Raw genomic sequence first — 12,702 nt, 5'->3', positions numbered from 1 at the left:
CTGACATTGAATTGTAATCCAGATTTTGTAACTCTGTGGGAGAGAGGACTGTTTCTGATTCTTTCTTTTGAGGTGAGGTTTTCCTTCTAGTCATTTTGCTCAGTGCAGAGTGGCCAAAAGCAAGTTGTATTGGGAAAAAGAGAAAAAGAGAGGAGAGAAAGAAGGAAAGAAAAGAGAAAGAGAAAAGAAAGGGGAAGAAAAAAAATGGAAAGAAAAAAAAAGAAAAAGCGAAAGAAAAAGAAAAGAGAAAAAAAGGGGGTGGGGGAAGGAAACAAATCAAAAAGCAAAACAAAACAAAACAAAAAAAAAAAAAAAAAAAAAACCACTGGGGAGTATCTTCTGATTCTGTGTACTTTAAGTCCCTTGGCTTCTCCTGGAAGTTGTCAGTCAGTCTAGCTGGTCTTCTGGGGGAGGGGCCTGCTGTGCTGATTTTCAGGTGTTAGCAGTTGGGGGAGCTGCTGTGCCCCTGCCTGGTGCAGGGCTCAGCGGGGGTTGTTTACCCCGTGAGGCCGCAGGAGGAACAGCCCCAGTGGCGGGGCAGCTCTGGAAACCTGGATTCAGCTCCGGCAGGAACTCCGTCTGCAGGGCCTGGAGGCTCCGGGGCGGGGCCGCTGATCTGCTCAGCTGGGGCAGGAGCGTCCTCGCTGTCCTGGGCCCTCCCGGCCTCTGCCTGTCCCGGGGGGAGGCCGGATCCTGGGCTGTGTCCCGGCGCCCCGTGCTCCGGAGCCTGCGCTGGTGGATTCGCGCTCCCGGGCCGCGCAGCCCCCTCCGCGGAGCCGCCGCCCGAGCCCCTCCGAGCTGCTCCTGGAACCGCGCAGCCCCCTCCGCGGAGCCTCTTCCTCCGCCCGAGCCCCTCCGACCTGCTCCCGGGGCCGCGCAGCCCCCTCCGCGGAGCCTCTTCCTCTGCCCGAGCCCCTCCTGGCTGCTCCGGGTCCCGCCGGGCCCCGCCGTGCGCGCTGCAGCCCTTAGGGAGCTCGGCGCACTCTCCTGGGCGCGCAGTTGCTGTTACTGTCCCGGGGAGCCCGAGGGCATCCCCGCCCTCCTGGGTCCTGCTCCAACTCCCCGCGAGCCCCTTTCCGCCCGGGAAGGTTGGTGCAGCTCCTGCTCCTCCGGGACGGGGCTCTCCTGTCCTGGGGACACTCGCCCCGGCCTCAGCCCGGCTCCTCGCGGGGCCCCTCCCCCTTGGAGGCCTTTGTTTCTTTACTTCTTTTTCCCCCTCTTCCTACCTTGATAGAAGCGCGAACTCTTCTCACTGTTGCATTCCAGGTGTTCTCTCTTTAATTCTCAGGCCGAATTCATAGATTTTCAGGATGATTGGAAGGTTTTCTAGGTAATTTGGTGGAGACCCGTGATTTGGAGACCCTACTCCTCCGCCATCTTGCTCCTCCCCCCAATAAATTTTTTAAAAAATCTAAAATAAATAAATAAATAATAGAATCTCACAATGTGACCTTATAGAAAAAGGATCATTACAGATATAATTGTTAAGATAAGGTCATGCTGGATTGGGATGGGCCCTAAATCCAATGACTGCTGTGACAATTCCACTTCTGGGTGTACATAAACAAGCAATGAAAACACGAGTTTGAAGAGGTATTTATACACCCATGTTCATGGCAGAATTACAATAACAAAAAGGTGGAAGCAATCCAAGTATCCATCAATGCATAAATAGATAAAATGTAGTCTAGCCATACAACGGGACATGTAGTCATAGGAAATTCTGACACCTGCTACAACATGAACCTTGACAGCATTATGCTAGGTGAAATAGGCCATTCACAAAAACAGAAAAGCTGTTATGACTGCCCTTATACAAGGACCCAAGAGTAGGTGAAATCATAAAGACAAAAAGTACAGTGTGGGTGCCAGGGGACATGGGGAGGGGAAATGGGGAGTTAGTGTTTCGCGGGGACAAGAGTAAGAAGGTGGAATATATATGAAAATATGAGTGGCCATCATTTCATATTGTTGTAACTAGATGATGGACATACAGGAACTATGCAATTATTTTTAAGTTGAAATGTTCTCCATAATAAGTTTTTCATTTCATAAGAGATATTTTAAACTATGAATTAATAATTTTCTACTTCTGACAAGGACTCGAAACATCTCACCAAATATTGCTGATGAGTGTGTGGAGATATAAGCATTCTCACTGACTAGCGGTAGCTATGCAAAATGGCACAAATCCTACACAAAATTGTATCTGACAATATCTGGCAAAAATCTACATGCATTTACCTCTTTTTCCTCTGACAATCCTAAACCAAAGACACATTGGTAAAAATACAAAATGACATATGCAAAGGCTAACCTTTGTGGCATAAAATAAATACTACATATTGGTTATGAATGCGTATATGTCGAAGTATTTATTAACATCTTGACATTGATACCTAACATAAATAGAGATCGGAAATACACCAAATTCCGGATTAGTGTGTGACTCCGGAGAAGAGTTAGGCAATCATGCAAAGCATAATGGGGACCTTGTCTGTAACACTGTCCTTCATTTAAAACACCTGATGCAAATGTGACCAAAGGTTAAATGCTAATTCCAGCTGTGAGATTAATAGGTTTATCATGCTATTCTTTACAGTTTATTTTACTGAATGATTTCTCCCAGCACACAGGTCAATAGGAAGTGAGAGAGACCCAGATAGTATTGCTTTATACAGGTCTAGATATCCTCTCAAGACACTTTGGCCACAATGTATGAACATGGAACAGATGCTTGAAGGGGACCATCTGTAAGAGAGAAAAGGTGTTTGGCTTTTTGTTTTGTTTTGTTTTGTTTTTAATGTAGGAGCAAGCTCATCATGTGTAGATGTCTGAATGGCAAGGGAAAGTGATCCAACATGAAGGGGAAGCAAAGAGGGGGAAATGACTGGCAATGATGTCCCAGAGGAGACCTGCTGGGAATCTCAGCCCAGGTGTAAGTTTACGCAAGCACTGAGGAAAGAAGTTTGTGGTTGAAAAGGCAAGTACAGGGCAGCCTGGGTGGCTCAGCAGTTTAGTGCTGCCTTCAGCCCAGGGAGTGATCCTGGAGACCCAGGATCAAGTCCCACGTCGGGCTCCCTGCATTGAGCCTGCTTCTCCCTCTGCCTGTGTCTCTGCCTCATTCTCTCTCTCATAAATAAATAGAATCTTAAAAAAAAAAAAAAAAAAGATTTAAAGTACAAGGTGTGTACAAAGGCTTCTTTTCCTAAAGAAAGCAACCTCGTCTCCTGACACCAAAAAAATAGAAAAAAAAATTTTAAGTAACGCAGTGAGATACAGCTACAGCAACAATGGGAAAGGAAACAACTAGAATTCCCAAGAAGACATAAGAGCAGTTCTCAATATGGGTGAACCTGTGCATGGACAAAGACCACACCTAACATGCAGGAAGCAAGAGCATATTTTCTTGCCCCCTGGAATATGGAATGTAAAAATGAAGATGGAAGAACTATGACTCGAAATCCTAGAAAATAAACTGAGACAAGACCTCGAGGCCTGTTTTTATTATTCTTCATTTCCTACAGTCATTTCCCTTCTGTTCACCTTTAGAACACAGACAAATCCTTTTTGTAAAGTTGTAATTTATATCGGTCACACTGAGAAGAACCAAGAGAACAAAAGGTGTCCACCTCAGTCCAGCTGAAGCAAGAACCACACATCCCTGACCACCCAGGAGAAGACAAGCTTGGCAAGACAAGCGTGGTCCGTGCCCTCACCTACAGTCTCTCCCTGAAAGGCTAAACATCATGCTGGACAGATATTTCCGTAAGGGAGCACTTTTCCTTAGAGCAAAACTACTGGTATCTACTAGAATTTTTACGCCTTTCAATCACACCGCAACCAGAGGTTTACAACCAACCTAACTCTCTTAGCATTCTCACTATTTCCTCTTTCCCGGGAGCCTGGAACTTGACTTAGAAACAATACAGAACATTAGCGTGAACAGGGTTCTAGCCAACTGCCTAATCCAAGGGTCAGCAAATAACAGTCCACAGGCCAAGCAGTCTACCACCCATTTCTGTCCAAATTTGGCTACTGCCTGTTTATATAAGTAAGTTTATTGAAACAATATACCAATTCAATTACATACTGTTCATAGCTGCTTTCAAGCTACAGTGGCAAGACAGTAATTGCAACAGGAGCCATGTGATCTGGAAAGCTTAAAATATTTACTATTTTGCCCTCTGAGATAAAGTTTGCCAATCTTTTTCTAGTCCAAAGGTTCTCAACCTTCTTTCTTTTGCCTCAATATCATTCTCATGTATGATACGCTCATGTTCTGAATCACTAACAGTCAAAATTCCATATTTTATAGGCGAGTAAATCTAGACCATAACTTAGAAAACAACCAGGGTAACGTTCAAGACCTTTGAAAGAGAACATACTGGCCCTACAGAGTAAAACCACCAAATTGAGTAACCAAGCAATATATTTAGATAGACTTATGTTGTTTGGAAAATAATTTGTAGTCATTGTCTTAACAATCTCTCACCTGGGGCACCTGGGTGGCTCAGTTTGTTAAGCTTTGGACTCTTGATTTCAGTCATATCTCAGGGTTGTGGGATTAGGCCCCGCACATCTGGCTCCCGTGCTGGATGTGGAGCCTACTTGGAATTCTCTTTCTCTCTCCCCCTTTGCCCCCTCCCCCCCAAATTAAAAATAAATAATCTCTTATACATATGGGCCCCTGAACAGGTTCTCCCCAAAATGAACTTTCTATTTTGTTTATGAAGTATAGTACACATGGACCATTAGCCTGTCTTACAACTGAATTTCTCCCTACTGTGTTTGGAAATCAATCACAGCACAAGTCCTAATAGAAGACAGGGCTCTGCGTCCCAATATGGAAACTATAAAAGCTAGGTCCTTGATTCTCTATCATCCTGGGCAGTCTGAAAGAGGACAAGTGGTCTGAGCTCAGCCAAGTGGATATTCTCATCATGACTTAGAATCAGAGGAAATGATACCCATTTCTTTTCCCAAGAATCTAGAACTTTTTTTTAAAAAGTGAAACCCTCTAAACTGATGATCAGTTGCTAAATGGGTGAAATTTAGGGGGGAAAACGTCAAAGAAAAGTACAGTCCACCTACCAATCCCTCCTTTGCCTTCCACAGAACTAAGTTAACAGTGTGCTGTGATCACCATACTCGCAAAAATGGTGCAGAGGAAATGCAGGAATACACTTCCCAAAGCCTTTCTTTGTGTGGTTCTGAGTTCAACTGTGCAAGGGAAGGCAGTCACAGGAGGTCTGAGTCCCAGTTATCATTACAGTTATCCTCAGGTGTCACAGAGGCAGCAGACAAAACACACACACACACACACACACACACACACACACGGCACACACAAGGCTTTCAGGGACATGAGGCTGTCAGGGACGTGGAATGGTGGGTGGTGACTCCTTGGGAGTCAAAAGTCAACATCTGGGGATCCCTGGGTGGCGCAGCGGTTTAGCGCCTGCCTTTGGCCCCGGGCGTGATCCTGGAGACCCGGGATCGAATCCCACATCGGGCTCCCGGTGCATGGAGCCTGCTTCTCCCTCTGCCCGTGTCTCTGCCTCTCTCTCTCTCTCTGTGTGTGACTATCATAAATAAATAAAAATTTAAAAAATTAAAAAAAAAAAAGTCAACATCTGCAGTGCTGCAGACCAAGAAGGCCCACAAGCTTCTCCAGGAATCTTCAGGGTCACAGGACTCCCAGGCAAAATTCCTGACAACCCTGTTGAGATTATCAGAAAGTTTTCCTGACCACTGCACCTCCACTTTTCCAAGGTTTGTATAAGCCTCTAATTCCAGTATTTAAAATAGCTTCATACCTGGAATGCATAGCATTGCTTTTGTTCTGATTGAAACAGACTGATAAAACTCAAATAATCCCAGCACTACTGAAGAGCTAAAGAGAGGCTTCATTTTATACTTCAACAAGTCATCCTTTATACCTGGGTTTTCTCCTTTAATCCAACTGCAAATCATCCTTTTACATAGGATGTAAAACCTATGTTTTACATAGGTTACCAAGACTAACCAAAGTCAGTAAACAAAACCAGATTTAAACTCAAGTCTACCAAACACCAAGTACAGCACTCTTACATTTTTACTTAGGAAGCAACTTTAGTAATATACACTCTGATTTCCTATCTAAAATATTATAGGGCAACTATGACTTCATTGATGGTTAGGTAGGAAGATTATTCAGGCAGTTGCTAAAGTGCAGGCTGCAATCTGGTGGTCTCCAACACATACTCTCTTTGAATTACATTGTCTTTTCTTAATTGACTTAGTTAACATATTAAAGATGGAATTATATATAAATTTATGAGTTCCATTTTCTTTCAAAAAAAAAAAAAAGGAGAGAATATCAAAAGATGGAGGATAGCGGACCCACATTTAGCCAGTGCTAAAACAGCTAAAGAAGTTTGTGGTTGAAAAGGCGAGTACAAGGCTTCTTTTCCAAAAGAAAGCAATCTCGTCTCCAGACACCAGAAAAATAGGAAAAAAAATTTTAAGTAATGCAGTGAGATACAGCTACAGCAACAGTGGGAACAGGAAAAAAAAACTAGAATTACCAAGAAGACATTAGAACAGTCTTTGGTCAAACAGCATTTGGCCTAAGAGGAACAAAATTCCTCCTACTGAAGGAGTGGCAGCCTCGGAGCATCCCTGGAGCAAAGGCCCACCAGCAGCTGCAGGCCTGCCCACCGCCCCAGGGCAGCCCTAAGTGCTGCACTTTCCCAACCTTAGTTACATAACCTTTTATTTCCCTCCAACAACTACCAAAGTATCTATCCTCCCAAAAGCATCTTAATGAACTGTAACATTATTCTTATGTTTTGTACATAATTGAAGCATCAGAAACCAATAATAAGGGTTTCAGAAGGTGTGAACAGAGGAAATGAAAGGCAGAAAAATACAAGATAATTTCACAGAACTGAAGATATATATTTCCAGACTAAAGTGTCCACCAACTGCAAAACAGTAAGAAGAAGACTTATGCTAATGAAATTTTAGAACACTGAGAAGGAATTGTTAAATCCTTCAGGGAGAGAAAAAGGTCACATACAAATGAACTAGAATGCCATTAGACTTTTCAACAGCAGAATTGGAAGCAAGAAAAACACAGTAATACTACTAAAAATATAAGGAAAATGAACTCAAATCTAGAATTCTAGGCCCAACCAAATCATCAATCAAGTTTAATAAAGAATTTGTTCAGACATGAGCTTCAAAAAATTTACCTTTAACACACTAGAAATGGTAGTGCTGAACCATACATTTTGAAAATAGAAACATAAAAAATTTATTTTTCAAAAAAAATTATCAAAACTAACCTTTAGAGGGGGACCTGGCTCACTCGCTCAGAAGAGCATGCAACTCTTGATGTTAGGATCATGAGTTCAAGCCCCATTTGGGGTGTAGAGATTAAACAAATAATAAATACACTTAAAAAAATGACCCAGAGATTTTTAAAAACCTAAAGAGACCAATAATTGTAAAAGAAACTGAAAAATAAAGAGCTACCTGACCCAATGGCTTTGCAGACAAGAGTTCTTCCAACATTTAATATAGAGAATTTTTTTTTTTTTACACTGTCCCATAAAACTTCACAACTCATTCTAGGAAACCAGCATTTCATTTTTAAAAAGGATAGTACACATGCACACACAAATGCAAAAGAAGAAAACTATAAGCCAATCTTTCTTATGATCATACACAAATCCTAAAATGAAATCCAACAATACATTAAAAAGAACAAAACATGCAGAAGATTGTGAGCCCAAGAATGCAAGGTTGGATCAGCAGCAGAATCTATCAATATAACATGTTAAGAGATTAAAGAAGGGTCTCTGGATCCCTGGGTGGCTCAGTGGTTTGGCGTCTGCCTTTGGCCCAGGGCGTGATCCTGGCTCAAGTCCCACATCAGGCTCCCTGCATGGAGTCTGCTTCTTCCTCTGCCTGTGTCTCTACCTCTCTCTCTCTCTCTGTCTCTCATGAATAAATAAATAAAATATTAAAAAATAAATAAATAAAGAAAGGGTCTCATAGATCATCCCAATAGACGCAGAAAAAGTATTTGATAAAATTAAAAGCCCAACTCAAAAAACAATTTTCTTCACTAAAAAAAAAAAAACCGTAACTAGCAGAAACCTACAGTAAACACCATATTTAATGGCAAAACATTAAAAGAACACTTGTTAAAACTCAGAACAAGATAAGACAGAGATGCCTGTCATCACCCATAGTCTTCAACATCATACTGGAGAGCTTGATAATGAAAGTCTCTGAAACAAGTAGGAGAAAAAGAAATGAGAGCTATAAATATGAGAATAAGAGACGCTGCAGGTACAACTAACTAGAACATCTAAAGTACCAAACTATTAAAAACAGATTTCAAAAACCAGCTGTATGTAATTCCACTGTATTTTTTAAAAGCTTTTCTCTAGTAAATCAATAACAAAAGAGAGAATGTAGTAAGATAAAAAAACCACACCATCCACTATGACAAATACAAAATATCTAAGAATAAAGAGTAACAAATGTGAAAGAACTATATAAAGAAGTTTTACTGGGGCACCTGAATGGCTCAGTTGGGTAGGTGTCGGGCTCTTGATTTCAGCTCAAGTCATGGTCTCAGGGTCAGGAGATGGAGCCCCACATAGGACTCCTTCTGGCTTCCCTCTCCCCCTTACCCCACCCCCACATGAGCACTCTCTCTCTGAAATAAATCTTTAAAAAAAATTCTTTTTTACTAATATAAGTTTCACAGGGTAGGGATCTATGTACCCCAGCCCCCTAGACCAGTGCCCAACACAGAATAGGTTACTCAACAAACATTTGGTAGATTACTTACTGACAAAAAAGAAAAGCTTCACAGAGACACTTTGTTACTAGATAAAAGAAACCATATTTTAAAAATATTAACCACTCTCAAATTATGTAAATAAACTCAATGCAATCTCAAATAAAAATTCCAGTAGAATTCTTTGTAGAATGTGGTTAATGATTCTGAAATACATTTTTTTTAATGCACAGGCTAATCAAGAAATTTCTGAAAAAGAACATGCCATCATAGATACATAACATATGCCCATACATACCCACATATATATGCACACACACTACAAAACAGTAATTCTAAAAAACTCTTAATGGAAATATACTACAAAGACAGAAAAGACAGAGAATTCAATATATCATATTAGAACTGTTTTAAGTCCCAAATGCACACGACACCCAAAGTAAAATTCTATATGGAATAAAAGCGAATTATAAAAAGCACTGAGGGCAGCCCGGGTGGCGCAGCGGTTTAGTGCCGCCTGCAGCCCAGGGCGTGATCCTGGAGACCCTGGATTGAGTCCCACGTCGGGCTCTCTGCATGGAGCCTGCTTCTACCTCTGCCTGTGTCTCTGCCTCTCATTCTCTCTGTGTCTCTATGAATAAATAAATAAAAAATCTTAAAAAAAAATAAAAAATAAATAAAAAGCACTGAAGCATAAAATGTTAAAATCATAGACAAACTCTTGGCACAGAGACACCATTACAAAAAGAAAAAAAATACTTACAAAAATAAAGGACATATTTTACAAAGTAAAAATTTTGAACTTCCATATACTAAAGTTTAAAAAAAAGCTATGTATAGGACAAGCACATTTTTTAAAAGGATTAATAATCCTGATGCAGTATACAAAGAATGAGAAATAATTAAAGAGATCAACTGCCTAATAAAAAAAAAGGGAAATGATATAAACATGCAATCCACAGAAAATTAATATATGAAAATATGCCTAACTTCTCTGGAGATAATGAAAATACAACAGTAAGGCTATTTTTCTGTCCAAAGATGAACAAAAATTTTTAAAAATACTCTTAGGGTATGGGAAACGGGGTTTTCCGACACTGAGGAGGATTTAGTGGTACCAACTTGTTTTTAAGGACAACCTGTAACAGCTATCAATATTTGAAATATATATAACTTGAAACACATTAGTTCCACTTCCAAAGGCATCTGTTCTCCAGAAACATCTGCATAAGCACACTATGTTGTGTCTATAGGTGTTTAACACAGTATTTTTCACAGTAGTGAAAAAGTAGAAATAACTGAAATGCCCATCAATAAAAAAAAAAAGGTTAAATGATCAATAGTGGATCCATAAAACTCTCACCTACTGACATGGAAGATCCCCAGGACCTTTTTTTTTTTCTTTTTCTTTTATTTACTTATTTGAATTTTATTATTTGAACAAGAGTGGGTGCACACAACTGTGTGCCCCTGACACAAGGGGAGAGGCAGAGGGAGAGGAGGAAGCAGACTCCCCAGTGAGCAGGGAGGGAGCCCGATGTGGGGCTCAATCCCAGGACCCTGAGATCATGACCTGACCCAAAGGCAGACACTTCACCATGTAAGCCACCCAGGTGCTCTCTCTATCCCCAGGACCTACTTTTAAGTGAATAAAAGCAAACTACAGATTACATGATTCTGTTTATATCATAAAAGGCCACAAAGCTAAAAATCCTCAACTTATATATGCACAGAAAATGATATAGGAAGATCCATAAGGAAAACATTTCATACTTTAATTCACTCATTTGTCAAATTATCTGTTGAATATATACAATTTACCAAGAAGTTGGAATAAGAGGCAGGTAAAACAGCCAGCATTCCTGTCCTCAGGGGGCTTAGACTAGGGGAAAGGGAGATTTTTTTTTTTAAAGAAATTAAAATAAATTACCAACTAGGATCCATGTTCTGAAGAAAAGGAGCCTACCACAGAACAGAAGAAGGGAGGCTCCCCAGCAGGAAGTGGACATAGTTTAGATAAGAAGGCCTCACAGTAGCCTGAGGCCTGGCTAGTGAGCACAAAATGAGAGCGGGAGCAGTGTGCCTACCGGTGAGGTCCTAGAAGCCAGGTCATACAGAACTCCCACACCTCTGAGGACTTTGGCTTTAGTCTAGAGCAAGGGGAAACCAGGATGAAATGGAAGGAAAAACTGCAAACATCAAGCATAAAGCCTGCATGGGGCCCTAAAATAGCAATTACCAAACTTTCTAGACTCAAAAGTATCGAGGACACGGACATTTACTATCTTACAAATTACAAACGAGTAACTTGAAAGAACATGCCAAGACACATGTCTTCATACATGACACAGCTTCTGAAACCCCACTGAGCAGGGTGTGCACTTTAGCACCCAGCAATCCTCTGGCTGCCCTTAGAGAATGAACAGAACACGTGCTGCTGACCCCCAGAAAGTAACCAAGGAAGGTGCACCTGCATCCCCAAATCCTAACCGAGGAGCCTCACTGACCCCCAGAAAGTAACCAAGGGAGGTGCACGTGCATCTCCAAATCCTGACTGGGGAGCCTCACGTCTGACAAGCAGAAATCAGCTGTCGGGCAGAGGCGGTGCGCACCAAACCACAGGCCCGGAGGGGCACTTGTGAGCGCAAACCCCGTGGTCTCTTCACTCCGCCAAACGTTTTCCTACTCCCAGCAAAGTTCTAAGCAGGATCACCGCAACGCGCTGCTACGAAGATCTCGGGAGCGGACGCCTGGACGCTGCTTCCATGACGCGTGCCCAAAGCTTTCGTCCAGACAGTTGACCGCCCAAGGTCCCTCAGACCAACACCTTCGAATCATCGTCAGTCACTTTCAAGGATTTTTCCATGTTTAAGGTCTTTAAAACACACTGCATCAACAAAGCGTGAGCTCCCCCGAGAGACTTTGCCCGGAACGCGTCCGGCGCCCGAGCCGGTGCTGAGGCTGCCCCGCCGGCCCGGCCCGGCCCGGCCCCTGCTGACCGAGCGCCGGGGGACGTCGGTCGGACCGCGAGGCGCTCACGCAGGGCGCACGCCCGGCCGGGGTTCTCGGCACCGACCCGGGCTCCTGAGCGCCGCAGGCCCCACACGCCCGCACAGCGGGGCCCGCCCACCCCGCCCGCCGCGGCCCGGCGCGGCCGACAGCCCAGCGGAGCGGCCCGGAGCCTCCTCCCGCGACAAGCCCGGCGCCCCGCACGCCCGCACCGGCCTCGCGTCCCCCGCCGCCGCCGCCGCCTCGCCGAGGGGCCCATGGCTGCCGCCCGCAGGCTCCCGGGCCCCAGGCCGACGCGGCCCGAGGTGGCCCCGGCCCGTCCCCCCAGCGCGGGGCGGCTCACGTACCTCCTGCGCCGGCTCCTCCGCCCGCTCCCAGGGCGGCCGCCATGGTGCTCGCGGGCCCGGCCTTCGGGCGCGCCCCGCCAAGCCAGCCGGTGGGCCGCCGGCCGGCCGGGGCCCGGGGACGCGCGGTGGGGGACGGGGGGCGGCGCGCCGGGACCGGGACAGGGCGACGAGGCCGGCAGTCGCGGCCACTCCGTCCCGGCTCCTCCGCAGGAAGAAAACAACAGACTATCGCAACATGGCCGCCGGCCCGCCCGCCGCCGCGGTGCACGCCGGGATGATGGCGACCGGCAGGGCGGGCGCGAGCCGCCTCCGCGGCGCGGCGGCTCCGGGCCGCCTCGAGGGACGCAGGGCGAGCGCGGAGGGCGAGCAGGCGGGTGGCCGCGGCGGTCGGCTCCTGCAGCCGCAGGGTTGGCGTTGGCGGCGGCGGCGGCGGCTGCCGGCCGTAGTCCGGTCCCGGGTTCTGTCGTACGGCGCTTTGCAGCAGTTGGCGCCGCGCTTTCCGGCCGGCGGCCCGCGGAGCGGTGGGCGGGGCGAGCTCGGTGAGGC

General features: G+C 44.9%; 1 protein-coding gene across 8 annotated transcripts in view; it reads right to left on the bottom strand.

Annotated features, from left to right (window-relative positions):
- RBM33 (RNA binding motif protein 33) overlaps positions 1-12,701 on the bottom strand; it is a 145,100-nt gene extending 132,399 nt beyond the window's left edge. For 4 of the 8 annotated variants that reach the window (XM_035700068.2, XM_049095256.1, XM_049095258.1 and 1 more), the window contains exon 1: positions 12,157-12,471. In XM_035700068.2, the coding sequence (XP_035555961.1) occupies positions 12,157-12,199 (43 nt within the window). In that variant the 5' untranslated portion in view covers positions 12,200-12,471. Of the gene's footprint in view, positions 1-12,156 lie in introns of all 8 variants that reach the window. The other 4 variants (XM_025451667.3, XM_025451680.3, XM_025451671.3 and 1 more) reach the window with 3 other exon arrangements.
- Position 12,702: the final 1 nt, after the last annotated feature.

This window comes from Canis lupus, chromosome 16, assembly GCF_003254725.2.
Source record: "Canis lupus dingo isolate Sandy chromosome 16, ASM325472v2, whole genome shotgun sequence".
In the NCBI taxonomy this organism is placed as follows: Eukaryota; Metazoa; Chordata; class Mammalia; order Carnivora; family Canidae; genus Canis; species Canis lupus.
The sequence above is the reverse complement of the archived record's forward strand: the minus strand, read 5'-3'. Positions and strand labels throughout refer to the sequence as shown.